This window comes from Hyperolius riggenbachi, chromosome 3 (assembly GCF_040937935.1).
Source record: "Hyperolius riggenbachi isolate aHypRig1 chromosome 3, aHypRig1.pri, whole genome shotgun sequence".
NCBI lineage: Eukaryota > Metazoa > Chordata > Amphibia > Anura > Hyperoliidae > Hyperolius > Hyperolius riggenbachi.
In genome coordinates, this window is record NC_090648.1 from 290,407,801 (window position 1) to 290,430,921 (window position 23,121).

At 39.0% G+C, this 23,121-nt stretch overlaps 1 protein-coding gene across 19 annotated transcripts in view; it reads right to left on the minus strand.

Moving 5' to 3' along the window:
* FOXP2 (forkhead box P2) overlaps window positions 1-23,121 on the minus strand; it is a 314,143-nt gene that overhangs the window by 167,427 nt on the left and 123,595 nt on the right. For all 19 annotated transcript variants that reach the window (XM_068276462.1, XM_068276460.1, XM_068276465.1 and 16 more), the window contains exon 3: window positions 20,078-20,167. In XM_068276462.1, the coding sequence (XP_068132563.1) occupies window positions 20,078-20,167 (90 nt within the window). The remainder of the gene's footprint in view (window positions 1-20,077; window positions 20,168-23,121) is intronic.

A 23,121-nucleotide genomic window follows, 5' to 3' on the forward strand; every position in this document is an offset into this window, starting at 1 on the left:
AGCCGTAAGCGAAGAGGCTCCAAGCTATACTGCGCATGGACAACAGAAGCAAGATACTAATCTATGCCCAAGATATTGATCTATGCCCCCCCCCTAAGACTGCAGACACAAAATCACTGTTCTGTATAAGGTAGCAGAAGTAGCATTGTATGCCAGACCAATGTCCTAATTTGATCTTTCCCCTCTGTCACATGACTGCCACGGCAAAGATGGCAGATAAGCTCATTTGAAAGCACAGGGTGCTAACAATATGTCTACTTCCATGAATCAGGAAGTAGAAAAAGCGTAGATTTAAGGATTTGTATCAGCTGTAACAAAGAAATGTTTTTGTTCAAAGGTTATGCTGTTGTGTATCTTTTAGAGCAGAGAAGACGTTCTGAGTTCAGGTCCACTTTAGTGTGCATTTTTGGCACTATTAAACTTTCCAAGAGTGAGGCTTCTCTCCCATACATATACTGTGTATACTAACAAAAGCGCCATATTATAAAAAAAGCTTCAATACATTATTGTCTAGCTTAAACACAAATGTGCTATTTTTCTCTCCTTCCCAACCCCCTGAAAGGACCTCCATAATTCTTTTTAGGGTCAACACTCCTAAAGTTCTTCAACCACTAGGGGACCGTTTCACGCAGATGGGAGTGCACGCAGCGCCAGGACCGCCTAATGCCGACCGTGCCGATGCGTGCGCATCCCCGCTTGAATGTTCGTCATAAGTCTCCCAGTGGCAATCAACGCTAGGAGACTGTTAGACGGCAAAACCGCCGTCTATAAACATTGTACAGCTCTGCGATCCACGGCAGCGCTGTACCGGGGAAAGCCATGTGACATGGCTGTCCCCCTGGGGCAGACAGAAGTGATTGGCTGCCATAGGCTGACAGCTGATCATGGGGATTGGCTTGCTGGGGGGGGGGGCGATCCTGAAAAAAAAGTAAAACTTATTAGAAAAATAATAAAATAAATATTTGGCAAAAAAATATAAACATTGGGGGAGCAATCAGACCCCACCAACAGAAAACTCTGTTGGTGGGGAGAGATGGGGGGAAATAAATTGTGTGCCGAGTTGTGCAGCATTGCAGCGAGGCCTTAAAGCTTAGTGGCTGGATAGTGTAATGGTTAAGGGCTTTGCCTCTGACACAGGAGACCTGGGTTCGAATCTCGGCTCTGCCTGTAAAGTAAGCTAGCACCTATTCACTTGGAGACCTTGTGCAAGTCTCCCTAACACTGCTACTGCCTATGGAGTGCGTCCTAGTGGCTGCAGCTCTGGCGCTTTGAGTCTGCCAGGAGAAAAGCGCGATATACATGTTCTGTGTTTGTTGTTTGTTTGCTAAAGCTGCAGTGGTCCATTTAGTGAAAATGGCCTGGTCCTTAGGGGGGTTTAACACTGCGGTCCTCAAGTGGTTTAAGAGAATTTTGACAGACCGCTGAGGGTGGCATCTGGCCTAGATAACCAGGTTAATGGAAAAGTAACACAGTAGTCATAACTGCTCAAGCTAAAAAATGTGTTCAGTGCACACACAGCCATGCCAGACCAAGCTCATCATATAATTTTGCACGTCCCTCCTTTGCACAAAAAGAAAGCTTGTAGATTGATAGTGCTCTGCTTGTCTGGCTACTGTCTAGTATGTGCAAAAAGCTTTAGATCAGATGGGGACAAAAGTCCCCCACAGATCAATCAATGTACTGCACAAAAAATAAGCTGCAAGGTTTATGATTTTACGTTCTACACTTCAGATACTTGCTGTTAGTAAATGTGCATGATTTAAATCATTGAACAATGTCAGACATCTCGAATCCAGCTGTAAGTGTTCCAGTAATGTTTGGAAATAATTACAGCATTGCCTACTTGAAAATTAAACAACACATCATCAAATGTTTTAAAGAGTCAATTATCAATTATCAACCAAAGTATATGTAAAACAAGATAATCAAGGATGGAATAAACAGGAACACATGTTCACACTGATATTTTACTGGCAGAATAAAATAAAAAGCTTTATTTCAAAGTAACCATACTATATTATGCTATACACACCAATTTTTCAACTACACTAGTTATTTGCATAATCTATATTTTTCAGCTGTTATTCATTTTCGAACAGCTGTAGTGTAATTGCTATACTGATCTGCGCTTAAGTAGAAAAAAAAATAGACATATGCTCGCTAAATTTAAATCACATTAATTTATAAGTACGTTTGAATTTTGTCTTTGGGGAAAAATATATGTTTATAAATAGATGTGGACAGATTTGTTGGTACTCTTAGAGATCATTAAAAAAAAGTGCCCAGAAAGTGATTCAATAAAAAGCAACACTCCCATGTATACCTGCGTGTCAAGTATATGTCACCGAGCAGTGCAAAGCAAGTGTGAAAAAAGATAGATTGGTTGTTCTACAAAGATACGCTAAAATAGCATGGGCACATTTGTTGGAACCCCTAGAAAAAAATATTTCATATAACTGGATTAGAATGATTTTTTTTTTATTAGTTGCTTTCATTAGTTAGCATTACATGTTTTAGATTAAAGAGAACCCGAGGTGGGGATCTTAGAAAGAAATCTATACACAGAGACTGGGTCTGGCTATAGTGCCCAGCCTCTGTTGCTATTTGAATCCCCTCTAAGTGCCCCCTGCGCTTCGCTCTAGCCCATAAATTACAGCTGTGCTCTCGGGCAATGTTTACCTCCCTAATGTCACTCACGCCGCTCCCCCCGCCTCCTGCAGAGCACCGGTCCCCGCCCGCGTCCCTTCCCTCCAATCAGCGGCGAGGGAAGGGACGCGGGCAGGGACCGGCACTCTGCAGGAGGCGGGGGAGCGGCGTGAGTGACACTAGGGAGGTAAATACAGCCCGCTGCGACACGCTGCATGTCGCCAGCGCGGTTGTAATTTATGGGGGAGAGCGGAGCACAGGGGGGACTTAGGGGGGATTCAAATAGCAACAGCGGCTGGGCACTATAGCCAGACCCAGCCTCTGTGTATAGATTTCGTTAAAAGATCCCCACCTCGGGTTCTCTTTAAACCTATTTAAAGGGCATATAAGCATACCCACGGCCATTTGGTTAAATGGAGGCACTCCCGAGCCCCTTAGGTAACAGATCCTGCTCCTGGGCTGGCTGCTCTCAACTACTATTAGTATAGAGAGGGGTGGTGCACAGGACCCGCTTCTATGGCCCACCAGAGTGCTCTTAGCTCAATAAGCAGAAGTAGACAGTTCAATATTGTAGAGAGTGGAGCTAGGCACATCCAGTATAAAAATGCCAAATTTATTGAAAAACATTTTTAAAAAAGCAGAGGTACAGACCATCAAGTAGGAGAGAGGGTTACAGCATGATCATAGGTCAACAGCCATTTGGGTGGGTGTGAAACGGCTGTTGACCTCTGATCATGCTGTAACCCTCTCTCCTACTTGATGGTCTGTACCTCTGCTTTTTTATACTGGATGTGCCTAGCTCCACTCTCTACAATATTGAACTGGCTGCTCTCATCTACATTGGATCCAGAGACTCTGCTGAAAGTTGCGCTGTAACCCCGGATAGGAATCCTGCGGGTTCTTTCTGAGCATGCGCAGGCTTCCTGGCTTCTTCTTCTCCTCCGCATGTGAACCGCAATATGACGCAGGGCAGAGGGAGGGGGAAGAAGCCAGGAAGCAGGCCTCCTATTCACAGCGCGACTTTCAGCAGAGTCGCCGGATCCAATGTAATTGAGAGCGGACAGCCAGGGAGCAGGAGCACTTACCTAAGGGGCCAGTGAGTGTCTCCTCTTAACCAAATAGCCATGGGTATGCTAATATGCATACCCACGGCGCCTGAGAAATATAATCACTGATTTGTCAAGTATGTTAAAGCAAAAGCAACAAGTTCTTCTCCAAGCAGGTAGATGTTCCTGTGACAACAATTTAAAACAATGAGAATCTTAAGGTCCATGGGACAATAACCACCACACCTGCACACTCAAGCTTTAGTTTTCATTTATTTCTCAACCTCATACACCCACAAATACAATGTCATATTATGGACTGCACATGGTACCCTTTCCTAATGTGTATCTGTAGCAAATTAAGTGCCCTAAATGTATACTTACCTAGGTAGTCCAGAGGCTTCAACCCTTCGCTACATCATTCCAGCACTGAGACCCTCCAAAGCCCATTGACAAGCCCTCATCCCTGCACACTAGCTCAAAGCAGAACAGGCAGGCTCTTTGCTACCACATAGGCCCGAGACATTTTTCGGCTGTGCAGAGAGGCCGCGCCTGTTCTCATACAGCAGTGTGGACACAAACTTTGGGGATCCCAGCACCGGAAAAGCAAAACGGAGGAAGACCAGGGAAGGTGCTGGAGGATCCAGAGGCTTCCCTCTACTGGTAAGTATCTAATTTTTTTAAATTGCATGTAAAACAATTAGCAGTTTCAGAGATACTGACATGACTATATACACTATGTAAAAGTGCACCCTAATATATCAGCCCTATACAGATACATAATAATAATAATAATAATAATAATAATAATAATAATAAATTGGCTGATGACTTAATATGCACATTTCAATTTCTCAAAAAAATTACATCAGCTTTACACTTTTCAGCCCTTATTCAATTCACTTTTTATCCTAAGCTTTCTCCTAGAAGATACTTTTTCAACTTCTGTTTAAAATAACTTTTAAGCACTCTGCAACTTAAAAAATACCTAAAAATAGAAAAAAAATGGTCCTTCATCTCCCAAACTGCTCTATTAGTCCTGAGTATAATGGCTGATTCCAAAAGCTCAACTAAGTCTCCTTTCATTGTCCTAATTTTTCAGCAGTCTAAATCGCTGAACAACTCTAGAATATTTTGGCATGAAAGTTTCACAGAAGAAAACACCTAGCTGTCCATGTTTTTATCATATGATCACTTCATTTTGGCCAAGTTTGTGACCGCTTTGCTTTAAAGAGGAACTATCAGCCCTACTATCTCAGGAAAAAAAAACAAATATATAAGTAGATAAATACTTGCTCTACTTACATAACATATGTATTGGACTGTCCACATTATGATTCCTGTGAATTTTATAAAGGAAAAGTAGAGAATCCTATTCTAGACAGTTTCCATATTTACTGTGGCTATTTTGAAGCCAGTCGTGATGTAATATCCGCCCTTAGTCTCCTCTGCCTGATTTACCCGCCCTTCACTATAGAAAGTGCATTGTTTCAGCCTGATAAATTTTGGCCAGAGAGGAACAGAGGTGTGTGAGGGGAAAACAGGAGGGAAAGAGGCTTCAGACAATCAGGCTGCATTAGTTAAGTCTGAGGGGAAGTAGAGAAGCAAAAAAAGACAACCCAGCATGCCCTGCAACTTCTCTTTTGTGTACCAAATTTTCTGTGTACCAAATAAGAGTCATTTAAACTGAGGAATGATAATTTATCAACAAGAAAAGTAATAGTAATTTTAACTTTTGGATTGCCTAATTAGCATCCTTATTACTTGTTTACCAGATAAAAATAAAGAATTGATTTTTGATTTGATGCCCGATAGTTACTCTTTAAGGCTGGTGGTGTGTATGATTATATGATTAAACACAAAACAGATCAATCATTTGTCAAAGATGTAGCAAGAGGAAGTCTGTAGATGACTTTATGATGTCATCAATTAAGATATTTTCTGAGGTAGCAATGAGCGATACAATTGAGTAGAAGGAAACTGTGCCAGGAAACCTGACATTTGTTTGTGAATAAATCTGAACTGCATATTTGGTATTCCTATTTTTGAGCTTTACTTGCATGAAACTATATACAGCATACTGACATACTGACAAATGAAGGAAAATATCTATCAACAGTTGTTTAGAACAGATCATCATTCTGCTCATCACTCTGCACTTTTGTGTATCTCTATTTTGTTTTTCCCTGTAGCATGTCAGCATTCCTTTTCAATCCATGCTTTATGCTGTAGCTACTTTTTAGTCAGCTCCTTTTTAAGGAAATTGCTTTTGCTTATCCTTAAATGTTCAGTATCAATTTAAACTATCAGATCATTCAAATGTAGGCCTATTTGGTGGGAAGGCTGAACACTAAACAGCTTTAGTAACCTCACAGAACTAGCTGCTGTCACCAGTGGGAGCTTACTGAGCCACAGAAATCCCCCATAGGACACAACTAGTAACCTAATTATTAACTTGCATCCCTTTGTATTATTATTTATTGTATTTATAAAGCACTAACATATCACGCAGTGCTGGACAATAAATACATACAATGGCACAAAGGATGACAGACATAACAAGGTAATACAACATAGGACAAAGCTATACAAGGCAAAGAGGGCACAAAATACATGATCATGTGATTTGGGGCTGGTTAGGTAGGCCCTGTAATAAAAGTACAAGGCTGTCATACGATAATGTAGAATACACTATGGAAGGGAGGTGCCTGCCAAAGGCTTACAAATTCAATTTAACCCCTTTTCCCAAATGATCACTGTCTGGACTCAGTATTGTAGAGACCACATAATGTCATCAATTAGGCATATAGGAGGGGAGGTGACTACCATCAGAAGAGTAAACAAAAGGGCAAACAGAGAGAGCTGGGTTGAGCTTTTGAACCAAGAATTACAGCCAAGAATTCAACTGGGCCTCAGTGATAATATTCATTTATTTCCATGCAAACTTAATAAACCTTTTTTGGACCATACACAACCCTTTCCGGCAACTGTCCAGTCTCACTTCCTTTGCTTCAAAACTGCTAAAATAGCACATCTATTCAGAACTGTCTAATGTCCTCTCTACTAACTCTGTGTTGGACTCTTTACAGTCTGGCTTCTACTCTCATCATTCCACATACATAGTCCTTACTAAAGTTGCAGCAAGTTATCATCTGGTTGCAAAATCCAAAGGCCAATTGTTTGTACTAATTATTCTTGCCCTTTTGATATGGTTAATTATTCTCTATATCTTCAGACCCTCTTGCCACTAGATCAAGGGCCTAGTGCATTCCTGGATTTGATCCTACTTGTCTGGAAGTTGTCTTTCACTGCCTCCTACTCCAATACTAACTCCTCTCCTCACCCACTGTCTATTGACGTACCACAAGGCTCTGTCAATGGACCTCTTCTCCATTTACTCTCTTGGCCTGGGACAGTTAATAAGCTTGTTTGGTTTTCAGTATCACCTCTACGCTGCTGACACCCAAATCTATTTCTCAGCTCCTGACCTCTCTAGACTATTATCTTAAGTCCTTGACTATCTGCTGTCTCTACATTCATGTAGAGATGGCACAAACTGTTCATAGGCGAATGGAATTAAGTAGTAGAATATTGGTACATTTATTGATATTCTACTAGCGGCAATCCCCAAGTGCCTTTTTTACATTAATCCATTTGTGTTCCCAGCTATTTGTCTTGTACTATTTACAGTGCTAAGAAGATGTCAACATAAAATAATAATAATAATAATAGGTTTGCTTTAATGTGTCCTCTCTATTAAATGAAATAGAATAAAGGGCACATGCCGAATACCTTCTCTGTCTAAATGGCTACTTCTCAAACACAGCCAAGAGAATGGTGAACTGTACAAATTATACACCTATGAGATTACCATGGATTATATTTTAATACTACTATGCTAGAACACACAGTGGTGGACGTTTATTAATCAGTTTGTGTTTAACAGAGAATGCATTTTTATTGATCAATTACTGCATATGTAGTAACTGATTTCTTTAGTATTTTCTCTGACATTGCAATGTGTCTGGATGGTCAGTACTGTGACAAGTTTCTAGCACTGTGCAATGGATCTATGACATAAATTGGGTCTGAAACAAACACAGACATCAAAAGATATATGAACCACTTCTTATTTCTGTTCAATCTGCAAGTGGGGCTGTTGAGAGGAAGAGTTATGAAGCAGATGACTCTGTAATGTAACGTATTTTACAGTACAACCTAACTTGCAGGATGACTGCCTACAGGGAGATTTATAAACCTCTGCCAACAACTTCAGATACCAAAAGGAAAGCAAACATAATAGACAAACGTCACATAAATAAATACTTATAATGAATTGTCTGTGAAATATCTACCATCATTTTGGTCACATTTTTCAAACAGGTTTCAGAGCTATATGTTTATTAATAGGCAATGCAAAACAAGCATCTTCTCCCAGCAGTGTTGTAAAAAATATAAGCCTCTTTTTCCAGCAGTGTATCGTGCAACCAGTAAAAATAGCTGTGCTCATGTAATACTTCTTAACGTACAACTCTTAAGTAAAATTATCAGAAGAAAATTCATAGTCTTCTTGAAAGGCATTGTGCTAGGATTAGTTTGCATTGGTGATGTGGTAATGGGTACTCCAGTCACAAGTGGAATGTGATCACCGAACATTTCATAATCAACATTATTCTGTACAATGGCTTAGAGTACATGAAGTACTGGGCAAAGCGCTTCAATCTACATATATGAGAAACACAAAAGAATAAATGCAAACGTGCATTAGAATAATTTCCATGAATAGCTACGCCATATAAATAGTTCCATTTAGCCAAGTAACACAATAAGTTTAATTATGTACATATATGTACTGGCCCTCAGTTCGAGGTGTCTGTGTGTGAAGAAAAAAAATGCACATATCTATATTATTTCCTTTTTGTTTACCCTTCCTATTCTACACTATGTGACCTTGTTCATTTAATATATTTGTAATTGTCTTTCATAAAACCTTCCGCTTTAATAATTCAGAACAATTACTTAGTGTGAAAGAAACTTAGCAATACTATATGATTAATATTAAAAAGTTACGTACTTCACATGGCAAATCACACAACCTCTCATGGCCCACCCTTTATACCAACTTCAGAGTGCATCTGTAGAGAGAAATGTGGAAGCTACCACGTCTGACCTCCTTTCAGAAATGCTAGCTATCTACTATGTATTGTCCTATTCCCAAACATTTTTAAGCAAACAACACAAAGCAATAACAACACAAAGCAAAAGATCCTCTTCAAGCCCACTGTTCCTTCACAGGACCCTTTTCTTCTTTTTCTAGACATGTAGGCATGCACACCTTACTTGTACATGCCAAGTCTGTATGCACTCATTCAGGTTGCAAACATTGCAACAACAAACCTATTCGACAAGCTTTTGTTAAATAGGTTTAGAGGGACTCAGAGCGAACAGTGGCCTTTGAGATGATTCGGGAAATCTCTGTTCTATCTGAAGGCTTCTCCCTATGGAGGGTGAAGCCTTTAATGTTATCTTTATTTTCTGCTTCACTTATCTGGAACAAAAATTACAATAAGAAACAATAAGACTGCAGTCAGAATGTCTTATAACTATATACTTCAGTAGCTAATCACAAAGTAGAACAGCCAGAGCATAAGTACTATAGGAAGGCAGATAGTATTTCTCAGGACAGCAACAGTGGCCAGTTTACCGAGCAAGCTTTTTTGTATTGCTACAGGATCAAGAAAGTAATTTCCAAAACTCAGATGACTAGGACAGATATGCGGCCTGGGCCTGAAAAGGAGGGCAGAAGATGTACCCCAATCTCCTGTGCAAAACAGACCCTATGCTTTTCAGCTTAGAGTAGAACCTTGCATGTAGAACCAAGGGGGCAAGGGGACTTGAAACCTCCCTCCCTGAAAGAGTATGCTTTCCCCAATGCTGAAGGGTGGCAGCCTCTTCCCCAATGGTAAAACAGGAATATCATATCCCCCCATACATAATAAACAGGCATGAACAGAATTAAGAGATATGGGCAATGTGATCATTCCAATTGCTACAAATCCCATTGGGCCCACCGGTTTCCATCTTTGTTGATTTCAATGGGATTTAAATTCAGGTTTTGTGAACAGCAATCTGTTTTGCCAAATTAGGGAAAATTCAGTGCTGGTAATATGTTGATGCTTTATAAATAAATAAATAAAATGATAAAATTCAAATTGCCTCTCAGATTGAACTGAATCAAAATTCAAAATCAATATGTATGCACATTTTGGGGTTCACCCATTTGCGAGAACGTTGAAATGGTATGTTATTATCAAGGCATTCATTTTAGGTAGAACTGAAAGTCCTGTGAATTTAGTAGGATAAAAAATACAGCAACTGTCTGTTAGAAGATACAGGTTTTCTCTGGGTGATTTATTATAGCACAATGGGCTTTATTCACAAAACTTCTCATAAATGACTTATTTATCTCCTAATTAATAATCACTCAAAGTAAGTTGTTCCTGATTAACTTCATTTCAATATTACTTTTTTTTACCTCAATTATATTATATTATATTTTTGCTCTTTTTTGCTCTTTGGGAGCTTAAAATGTAACATAGATAAAGTGAAAACAGAAGAAAACTGGTGCAAAAGGTTTGTGACTCATGCCCAATATAGATCAAGATAGGTTCAATTTAACAAAAAATTATCCAGGAAGACATAGAAAATGGCCTTCCTTACATGTATGAGAGTTTCAGCTTCATATAAAATATTGCAGTGAATCATTTTAGGGAACCAAACAACATAAAGCAGTCAATTCTACTGATGAAGTTGTTATGCTCTAAAATAGCCAAACTGTAATAAATAAAGTGTACATGGATGAACTATATCATTAGTGAAAGCACCAAGGCACCTTGCTAAATATTGAGGAAATATCTTTATGGCAAATTATATCTATACTATATGTGAGGCAATAGAAAGAGGTTTGCAATTTTTATGAAAGAACATAAAGAAGAGAAAATTGTCAAGAGAATTAACTACTTCTAAATAGTAGCAATCAGTTTGCTGAATACATCCAATCATAGTATACCAGAGAATAAATTAATACATTCCATGTCATGTATCTTCAAGAAGAAAAAGGACTAATAATGAAAATGGTCAAGGGAATATCTATTCCTAATATAGCATACATAAGTATAATATTCAGATCATTTTTCCTGTACTCACGTAAAAGCACAAATAGTGTCCAGAAACTACCTTTTCTACTCACTTAGCTTTATTTGCAGATATATGCTTTTGCTACAAGAAAATAAACTTAGAAGAAAGTTTTTAATGTTAAATGATGAAAAATTATGAATGTCTGTATGTTGAAAAATCAGGAGGACAACACTATTATAAGTATATGTGCCCTGTGGTAAGCAAGAATAAATGATCAGCCAACTAATTCACTATACCCTGGAGACTGAGGCAGGGAACACACTTGACTGTTTTCGTGCGCGTTTTCTGCACAGAAAAACTGACAACTCATGTTAATCAATGAGCTAGTCCACACCTAAGATGTTGTTCGCGCGCAGAAATAAAACTGACATTCTGCATCCTGATTCTGCACATTTTGTCAGTTTTCTCTATCAATTACATCAGCTGCTGTGAAAAAGCATGCGCGTTTTCCTGCATAGAAACACACTTGGTGTGCAGAAAAAGTATGCAGGAAAACGCGCGCAGAAAACTGAAAGACAAGTGTGTTCCCTGCCTGAATGTTTGTGACAAAATAAATAAAGCAGACTTGTTTCTGTATGAAAACAATTAAAGGTAACTTCACGTTTTCTTGCGAAGAACACATCTGCTTAATTAGCTCATATTTTGTAAAGACTATTGACACACATTTTAGCCTGTTCACATTATTTTATGTGCATTTAAAACAAAACCATTCCAGTCTTCCTGGCAGAATCTGTAAGGTGGTTGTATTACAGCTGTCAATCAGTTAATCTCAATTAGTCCTGGTGTGCAAAAATAACAATAATAACTTTCTCTCTGTGTATCTAATTACTCATGCAAAAAAATGGGAATTTGTGGTCAGTCTGTACGCAGTGTATTATTACTACGAACGCAAATAAGTGTAATTTGAGAGTGGTGTCAGTTGTTGAAATTCATAGTTGTCTATGACAAAGGGAAAAATAAGTTTTAATAATGTTAGACTGTTAGGCTTGTTGTTTTCCCGGAGTGCCACTTTAACTACATTTACCTAGCAAATTATTAGGTGCTGAAGGTCATGGCAAAGTGTTACACCATTAAATAACCTATATGGTATGGTTTAAATCTTTACAGAGCCAACAAATTACAGATGATTAAGATGCCAATAAATCTAAAGATGAAATCAATGGACTTATCATGAATGACAAATCTTTAGACTTTCAAGTAAGAAAGCGTAAATCTCATGTTTGAAACACATTCTAAAGGCATTTTTTGTTCCACCTTCTAATTAGAGTAAATGGGGGAAAAGGAACACTGTAAGCCAACAGTTCTCATTTGTGTTCATTTGTGTTCTATTGATTTCTATTAACACTTTAACAATCCAATACACATACACGATCCTACCAAGGCTGTTTCATACTGAAGGCGATTCTGCAGGGGTTGCACTGCGTTTTGCCAATCGGCAGCATTGTGATTTCCAAAGCACTGCGTGCAGCATTCTTGGAGCTTTCTTTTAAAGGAAAGGGCAGGTGCTGATGTGAGTGGTCAGTTAAAAAATGCAGTTGCAGAAAGGGGACATAAGCTTTCAAAATGGATTGCATGTAAAACAATTGTGTAGTAGACCCTTTCACCAGCCATGAGGTTCCCCCATTTGGAAAAGGTACCTACTCTACCTATATCAGTCAGTAAATAAGTAAACATTTCATGCTCATAACCTGGGATCCACACTGAGGCAGTGTAACATTCTAGGGAACACATGCATGCACATAAATCAGTCTTAAAATGTCCCAGAAGCACAAACTGCACACCATCAAAAATATGGGCTCGACTGACATAGGGGACAGCAGTGCTACAGCCGTTGTGAATCGGCCCTAAGGAAAAGCATGAATTTTCTGTTAAAAAGTGGCAGTGCCAGCCTACAAATATCTTTCCACGGTAAAGTAAGTAAACCAGATTGAGAACCATCTCAATTAGCTGCTGGTGCAGAGATGGCCCTCCTGTGCAATCAGCGAAATCATATCACAGCACAGCTAAACACAAAGCTTTGATACAGACAAATCAATGTTGTCTCAACCAAACATTGAGACTTCAAAGAGAACCTTTTCATGTATTGTTTGCATTTAAAAGGGCCATAAAAACTTGGGAATTAAAGGTCTATGTAAAAATGCATACCTATCTGTAATACATTTTCTATTTGCATTTAGGCTCTGCCTCCTCATCCTACAAATTAATGACATCTATGTAACTAATCTCGAAGCACCACTCAGTTCTGCCTCCTTCCCCTTGTTACTGTGCTCCTGCATAGCCCCTCACACATGTGAAAACTCATTCACCTTCTACATTAGTAAAAGCAGGGCAGCAGTCCTCAACAGCCTGGCAAGCCAAATCTATGCATACCACATGAGACTGATGTCATCATAAGTGCAAACACATAAGAACTCAGGCTGGGTTAGCGGTGGCCAGCTCCTCTGGAGAGGACAGTAAATATGCTGCCTTACCCTCTGTAAGGTGCTAGAGCCACTGACTGGCCTATTACACAGCTGATTATTATTTAATTTACTCAGGCTCTGATAACTGCTCATTTTGTTTGTAAGCTTTGCCTCTTCTTGAAAAATATGAAATATTCATTTATTTTTGGTATTTACTTAGATAAAATATTTATATGTGCATTAGCACTAAATTAACAAATACGAAAAAAAACCTACAAACTGCTTCTTCAGGAAACAGGCAACATAAAAACGTCCTATTCAGTGAGCTAGATATGCAATATGTGCATTTCGAAACATCTTAACAGAAGTGAAATCAGAAAAAACCTGCTATCCATAGTCTCAAGATTATTTTCTTCTGTTTGTGTTACAGTCCAGCATAATATTTCAAACAACCCTAAATAAAATTTAATTGAATTATGATAAATACATTTGATAAACTAGGTCAATTTTTTAAGACTAACATGATCCTTAAATAGCACATTTTATTTTATAAGCGTCAGGGTTTACAGAACTTTTTGAGATCAGTGTAACATAAAAAATAAACCAGCCGAAAGCATGCTGCCACAAATCATGTCTATCATTTTGCCTTTTTTTGTACAATTTTACTTTTATTCATATAAAAATCCTTCCAGTGATAATAAATTAAACATTCAAAGTTCAATTTGTGCCAGCGCATGAGTATTCTCCACTTCTTTGAGGGGGAAAAACAGGTACACTTCTCTGACAGCAGATTTATGCCGTCCTTCGGGAGATAGTTCTTCACTTACTCTCTGTATTATTTAAAACCAAAGTTATGAATTAAGATGTTGCCAACAGCAAATTGAGTATACTGCAGTGACTACTCAGCTGCAGGTAAAAATTGAACTTTTTATGTTTCAAGCACTTTTTTTGTAATATATTGTAAGATACAATAGGAAGCTACCTTTGTTGAGACCAAATAATGTTGCATTCCAAACAACATACAGATTTAGTTGCCCTGAGGACTGTCACGTCCCAGTTGTTTGAAGAAGTTTTCAGAAATACTAGCAGTGTCACGTGCTATTCCATAGAGAAAGGGAGAACATATAAAGATAAAAAGTGGCAGAAGAGTTGGAGCAAGAAGGAATGGTTTGGATTTTTGGAGGATTGGGTTTGACATTTTTATCATTCTGAAGCAAAGAATACATATATCTTTAGAGAAAAAAAAACACCTAAAAACAGATCATGTATTTCAGAAGTGCAACTTGATAAAAGTCATGCTTGGATTAAATATGAAAAATGTTCACTGTTTTTAAAGAAAAGACACCAAAGAGAAAATAGAAAATGTGTTTATCTGGTTTCAAACTGTTAGTAAACAGACACAATAAAAATAATATTTTAATATGAATGGAATTTGCACTTCATTTTAAGTGCAGCTATATATCATGGGCGTAGAAATCAATGTGAAACTATTAGTTTGTGTAGCTTTCTGCTACTTATATAGACTAAACACCAAATCAACTATGGCATTTCACAAACAAAAATATTTAGGGGTACCTAAATACTATGGGTTTTAGAAACAATAGTATGCTGTGTTAGTAAAAGTGCAGAAAAATGTTGACGCCAGGAGCTCTGAGATGAATCACATGAGCACTGTCAGGAACGAGGCAGGATCATTTCAGAAATAAGAGGGTGCTTGGCTAGCAGGTTTTTTTTTTAAGTAATAATGAACAGATTACATATCTTCACACATCTAGATGCTGGCTGCTATTATTGAAAGCATGCTGTAAGAAGAAGTACACACCTTGCCATATTTTGATGCAATACCTAATGGGCTGCATACCTATGATTCAGCCACTGGGAGATTAGGGTGCAGGGTAAAGCCGACAAACAGCTCTCCCTGCTGCTGCACACATCCCAGCAGTGTTCATTACTATTCTCTCTCCAGGACTCCATGGATAGTGGGGGAAAAATGTAATTTGGCCTCCAGCTATTGCTGGCAGATGATTTACAGCATTTTTGTAGTCATTTGTGCTCTGTTTTTTTGATGGCGCCCAAATTACTCACTGAGCCCCGCTATAGCCGTAGTTCCTATTAAGGCATATGGTGGCGACGGTTACGCCTAAATATCCTGCGCTGTTTTTACAGCGCTCAAATGGGTTTTGTTAAAACACTAATTCAGACAGTTTTTTTTTTATGCAATTCATAGAGTGTAGTTTAACATTAATAGTAATGTACAAAAAGTATATAAAACTGCATTTTTTTTTACAAATATTACTGGAACATATGTGAGGCACCTGGTTCTCATGTCCTCTTTAGCAATAGCCAGCTGCCTGCTAACTGGTTAACTATTCCATTCATGACTGCCTTTTATCATATGGGCATACAGGGTGATGACAGTCTACCATGGTGTGTAGTGGGCCTTAGCTGTAAGTCTGACCCTCTCCCCTGCATGCCCACATGACTAAACAGGAAGACTTTAACCTCTTCAGCCTTAACTGTCATTTCACCTTATGCATCCGAGCAATTTTCACCTCCCATTCATTCTCCAATAACTTTATCACTACTTATCACAATGAATTGATCTATATCTTGTTTTTTTCCGCCACCAATTAGGCTTTCTTTGGGAAGTACATTTTGCTAAGAATTATTTTTTTCTAAATGCATTTTAAACGGGAATATTAAAAATAATGGAAAAAATTCATTATTTCTCCGTATTCAGCCATTATAGCTTTAAAATAATACACGCTACCATAATTAAAACCCACATATTTTAATTGCCCATTTGTCCCGGTTATTACACCATTTAAATTATGTCAGTATAAAAATGTATAGCGTCAATATTTTATTTAGAAATAAAGGTGTATTTTTTCAATTTGCGTCCATCACTATTTACAAGCTTATAATTTTAAAAAAAATATAGTAATATACTCTCTTGACATGCATATTAAAAAAGTTCAGACCCTTAGGTAACTATTTATGTTGTTTTTTTTTTAATGTTTTTTTTTTTTTGCATTTTTTTATTATTAAAAATTTTATTTGGGTTTTTTTTGGGGGTGAGGAGGTAAACAGATGATTTTAAATGTAATTGATTGTGTATATTTAAAAAAAATGTAGATGTAGTTTTACTATTTGGCCACAATAAGGCGACGGTAATTTTTTTGTTTTTCATCCTGTAAGCGAGAGCTCTCGCTTACAGGAACTGAAGGGATGACGTGAAACTCAGAAAAATCGCGGCTTTTCAGAGAAGCCGTCGGTTTTTCATATGGAGGCATAGATAAATGAATGGGAACTGTGTTCCCATTCATTGATCTCCGGGCTAACGGAAGGCAGCAGGAGCGCCCGGCTCAGCTGCAGCAGGGCAGGCTATGTGGATGGATATATCCATCCAGATAGACCTAAGTGGTTAAGTCAATACAGCAATAAGAACATATTACCAATTGAGCAGTGAAACATTTTTATAATACTTTTTTATGCATTAACAACTTACCATATCATTATTATTATCATAGTGTGTCTACATATTATTGATATTTTCTGGCCATGTCATTAATCAAGTTCTGCAATTGAGAATGCTAGCTACTACCTCAGATTCCTTCCACTTCAGGTTTTTATTTTTATGCTGAGGGTACTGAAAATGTGTTACACGTTTTTCATTTACTACAGGAAGGGCATTCCAAAGCTAAAAGACGATGGAAGTGACACTCCCCATTGATGACTTTAAAATACCTAACACAGGACGAGGTGCAATTATGCCTGTCTAAAAGAAATTCATTTGCTCAAATAACAATTATGACGGTCTTAAAAAAAAACAACCTTGAGCTTAGTAACTGAGAGGGCTATTAACTGAAATAGTCCTAAAGTACTATTTTCTTAAAATTAACAATTTCTTAAGGATGCTGCTGAATTTTCACCCAGGTAACTAAGGTCAGAAAGGGATATCTTCTCCCTTTGAAGGACGAGTAGCCACAATGTCCCAGGGCGTTATGCTTTATCTTTATGTGTGGCATATGTGGATCTGGCTTTCTGCCAGCTTGTTTGCTTTGTAACCAGAGCTTTCAGTGCATGGTAGTGCAGTATATTGTCAGCAACAGCCTGCAATTATTTCTCACCCGCACCCCTGCTATGATCCCCCTAGAATCAAAAACGACTCTCCCTTATCAACGGCTTATCAAGCCCTCCACGCCCATGTAAAATATTATGAACCCATGCCCTTGCAGTTTGTCCTAATGTAGCCTTCCCCAACATAACTGTATCAGTATAAAAAAAAAATCCTACTCCATGTTTTAGATAAGTATCAGTCACAGGTTTATTTTAAAGCAGGAGGATTAGCCATACTATGCCATGAATATATATATATATATATATATATATATATATATATATATATATATATATATATATATATATATATATATATATATATATATTTTCTCTACTTATATAACACATGTATTGTACTGTCCATGTTTTGATTTCAGTGAACTTTATACAGTAAATGAAGAGAATTCTGTTCCTGACAGGCGCCATTTCTTTTTCCAACAGTCGAGGCTAAATCCCTGATGTCATTTCTTCCCTTAGTTCTCCTCCAATGTGCTGAGTCATTCTGGCTTGCATTCTAACCACGTGTAAGCACAAGCATCAGATTTCAGCCAAGCCTGTCACAGTGCAGTGTGCTCAGCCCAATCAGAGAGAAGCAAGACTGTGGGAGGAGAGATGATAAGCTTCCCTCTCTCTCTGCCTTCGGCGAGGGCGAGAGAATAGAGCTCAGCTGACGGAGAGAAGATAATTACAGCACCTTCAGAGGTTTCTGGCAGCATTAAAGACACAATGCAGTGTTTAAATGGAATTTGATTTTGTGGCTGACAATCCCACTTTAAGACAATTATATATTTATGTCCTCATAAATCTTAAAAATCATTCCATCACAAATTTCCAATAATTCAGAAAACCACATAGCATTATTATGAATATAGCCACAAAAGAAAACTACAATATTTATGGAGCTAATCAACTAGCATACCTTTTAAACACAAATTATTGTGTAGAAAGCTAACAATCTGCAAATATTTATCAATAGCAAAAAAATAAACATAAAAATGCACTGTTTGATCATAGTGTATAGGTAGAAAAAAACCTTGAACGCACTAAAAGATTCTTGGCTAATGTGCCCAGTTGGGGCCACCTCGGCTGAGAATCTAGCATGTGTGAAGCAGCCCCTGATCCCCTTTGATACACCAGCATGCGATCTGGACTGTCAGGTCATCTTATCCAAGGGCAGGCCGGGGACATTATTCTCCTCCTTACCCCTTCTGCTCCGTTCCACTCAATCACCCGTTGCACCATCAATCCTCCCAGTCTTTCAATAGCAGCAGAACGCATCACTAGACTAAAACTAGAAACATGTCTGTACAGAACTCAACCCTGAACTTCTGCCTAAGGGATCAAGTCCCAAACACTGCGGTCGATGACAATTGAGTGTGCGAGTGTGCGTATGCACCTCAACATCAAAATTTCCCCTCTGCACTACAAGTTTAGGCACACCATGATAACCTTCAGTGACAGACGATTTTTTTATAACCTTACTGAAAGGATTAACAGACTATAGGCCTCAATTCACTAAGCTTAACTCCTGTCTTTAATAACTCTTCTGAGCTGTTTTACAGTTACCACCATGGTGATATAATTGGGATAACTGTAAAACAGCTCAGCAGAGTTATTAAAGACAGGAGTTAAGCTTAGTGAATTGAGGCCAATGTTTCACTTTGTTCAGAAGCTTTTCAACTAAATGCCACAGCACCCTGGAAATTGTACTTTGAACACTACTTGTAGTTGATAAGACTAAACAAAGAGAGCCAGGCTTGTTTTTGCGATTTTTTTTCACTAGGATTCAGTAACTTTGATGATGAAAAATCTGTAGTCTGTGCTTATACAGATTTCTGAAAGAATTTGATGATACATGCAATGGCAGCAAACAGCAATGTTGTTCAGTGAGCTGGAGGGACTTATGATTTTTACATACTGTAGATAACATTTTCTTGTGGTCAAAAGCAAAAAGGATAAATATATGGACAATAAAATGTAAGAAAACGTTATTGTATGTTATGTCAGACTTTAACTCCGTTTTGGCATATAAACATTACAATTAAGAGTGATGTTTCCATCATAAAGTACAATGGCACCCCGTATGTCCCTATAGTAATAGTGATGAGCACCCTCCATCTCTCTAGTTCTGCTGGGACTAAAACATGTTTGCTTAGGCCTCGTTCACATCATTTTGCGGAGATGGCCGTGCTATCGGAACGCAACGCGTACGATCGCATGCCATCTGCTCTACTATGAGCTGCTATAGTGCCATTCACTATAGTCACTATAGTGAATGGGCCAGCACTACGATTTCCCAAAAAAGCATGCAGCAGTACGATAGAGCCTCGCACTGCTGCGCAGCACATATGATGGGAATGGTAGAAGGGCTGTCCATGCCTTTCTACCGTTCTTACGTATCTTACACTATACACGCTGCTGAAATGCGCACAGCAGCGTGTATAGACTGAACAATGCCTTACATTTTAAGTTTTGATCAACACAGTATGCCATGGTATAGACCAACATTCAATGATTGCACAACTTAACCAAGCAATGTACACAAATGTACACAAAACATAAATGGTGAAGAGAACTTTGTTGATATACATTTGTTAACATGAAGACACAGACACCGTAAATCCATTATTGCAAATGCAACTTATAAAACAGGTTATTGCATACCTGCAGTGGTCTTTGTTTTTCGCTGTTCTTTGGAGATTTTAGTCCACTTGACTGCTGCTGTAAAAGAAGTTGTCTTGCTGCCTGAAGAGCCTAGACAGAAATAGCAAAAAAAGAAAACAATTAGTAAAGGACATTCAAATAAATCTTAACGTTTTTCAATAGATACATCTATCTGCATAGGTATAACACAATACACAGAACTAATAGACAATTGCTGTTCAGTGCAGGTCCAATATCCTGATATTTAATGACTGTATTGATAAATATATGATCAATATTCTGTTATCTGGCACTTCAGTATGAGGGCTTACACACAAAAATATCAGAAGGAAGCACCCATCGCTCTATACTGATGGCATACTGTGCCAAACAAAGCCAAATTTCCTTAACAAAAATTAATTTTATAAACTTTAGAAGCACTATAACTTGTGAGATAATTGAAGTAGGTGGTAGGCAGAAATAATATTTTGTTGAGATGGACTTTATATGTTCCTTTGACTTTTGTCATCTAAATGTCCAAACCGATTAATTATTATTTAGAAAGTGATATAACCAGGATACAAGCATCTTTTGAGAAGGTGTTCACCCTTGGCAGCCTCCAATATTCTTCCATGAGAGGCTTACTTTAATACATGGGTTCCCATGCATAAAAGGCTATACATGTTTTTGGGGTATTCAGACAAGGGTATAGCGAAATCTACCTAATAGTGCAGTTGGCAATTTCCCTACCTGAGTTTTAAGGATTTCATAAAGTCTGTAATAATGAAGTCAGTAGACAGTTTTAAGAACCCTGGGCGAATTTATAGGTGGTGAATATGAACATTGGCAATGGCACTGCAGTTATAGCTTGAATTATTATATATTTTTATAAACACTTATGTAAAACCCTTCAGTTATGTCATGCAAGTACAATTTGATAGGCTATTAAGTGCAACTATTTTTGAACTGTAACGATTGTGGAATTCTCTCCGTGATCAGCGCACAAGACGTGCGCTGACACTGCGGAAATCCTCCACAAGCGTATAATTTGCGGGAACCCAGCAAAAGGTGCAATGCACCTGTAGAGGGAAATTCCTGTCGACAGGGGGAGCTGTGGAGTGCACAGGAACAGCTCCTCTGCCCTGCCACACACGCCAGACAGGAATTGTACGAAGGGAAGAAACGCAGGGCAAGATAGCCCTGAAAGAGAGATCAAAGCGACAGAGGGTATGTGTGTTCACCAAACTAGTCGCCACCCTGCGAGGATGAACACACAACCAGGAAGACAAAGCGAGAAGGCAATCGCCGGAGATGGCAATTGCTAACAGCGACACAAGACCGAATAAGCACAGACGAGGAATGTATGTTTGTCCACCAATCTAGCCGCCACCTGCGACGGTGGACACACAACAGAAGAAACCAAGCGAGAACGCAATCGCAAGAGAAGCGATTGCGGAGGAGAATGAGCACAGGGACAGATTGTATGTGTGTGCACCAAACCAGTCGCCAACCCGCGACGGTGCATACACAACAACAGATATGAAGTAGGAACGCAATCGAGAGAGAGGCGATTGCCAGAGGTGACACAAGGCTACAGCAAGGCAGAGCATGAGAGTAGCAAAGGCACAGCAAATCATACAATGAGGAGATACGGAAAATAACAAACGCTAGCTAAACGTGAACACCGCACTCATTCGCAACAGTGCACGCGTTTTATGCGCGGTCCCCGCGTGATAAGCACAACAGAGACAAGCACGCCTAACTAACCACCGATAGACAAACATGAAACAGAGGACGCGAGCGCTTGCTTAACGGTTACCTCACCGAGCCTCCAGCAAGCGTTCGTAGCAGACAAGACAGACACACGAAAACATGAACAAGCAAGAGATAGGATCCACAGCACTAGCGCAAGATGCTAGTGCGATCCAAGTACAGAGTAGCAGACCAGAAGGATCCACAGCACTAGCGCAAGTGGCTAGTGCGATCCAGGAAGACAGAACAGAAGGATCCACAGTGCTAGCGCAAGATGCTAGTGCGATCCAGGTACAGAGTAGCAGAACAGAAGGATCCACAGCACTAGCGCAAGAGGCTGGTGCGATCCAGGGAAACAGATCAGAAGGGGCTACCAGTAACAACCGCTGTTCCGGTTAGCACCCAGACACACAGAACGATTTCCTGTCGACCACCGCTGGGACAGGACAATCGCAACAGACAAACAAAACAGATCAGCAATCCTAACTGCACTAGGGAAACCTGCCTAGTGCAGTCCCAGGAATTACTCTAGGCTAATCTTCAAACAAAGAGCAAGGCTGACACTCCAGGCGAGTGTTCCACAGGACTAACTCTTATGACCAGCAACTACTGTGGGAAACATAGCTCTTTATAGAGCAAGCCCACAAGGGATGTGGCTAGGCAATCTGCATGACAAACGTATGCAAATTCCTCAGCAGCAAGCTGCACAACTGACAAAAGGTTTCTCTTCCAGAGACCTGCAGAATGCAGACCTGAACAGTGGTCAAAAGGCTGCCTGCCTGCGCAAGCAGCCACGCAGATCCTCACATGAACATTTTACTAAAAATGGAAATGTTCATATATGACTTGCAGAATTAAAATACAAACACTGCTAATTCCTGGACAGGATTATAAATTAGAGCCACACCAACATCAAACACTAAAATCAACCAAACACACACAGACACTCCAAGAGGCGTAAATCAAAAACGGCACCAAGGAAATTTGTACAAAGGATGAAGCGGAGATTCTATATTTGGTCATTGGATAATTGCAATAATAAAATATTGTTAATTTTACTGATATTCTTTATCACTTTACCTAACCTTCCTCTCACACTAATGCTCACTCTGTCTACTCCTAACATTATCCTACCGCTATCTTAGCCTAACACTAATGCTTACCCTCCCCCACCACCTACAGCGAACACTTGCATCTGGTAACTTACCCTCACTTTTATTTGTAGAGGCAGTGTAATGGCTTGGGCATGCATGGCTGCCAGTGGCACTGGGACACTAGTGTTTATTAATGACATGGCACAGGACAGAAACAGC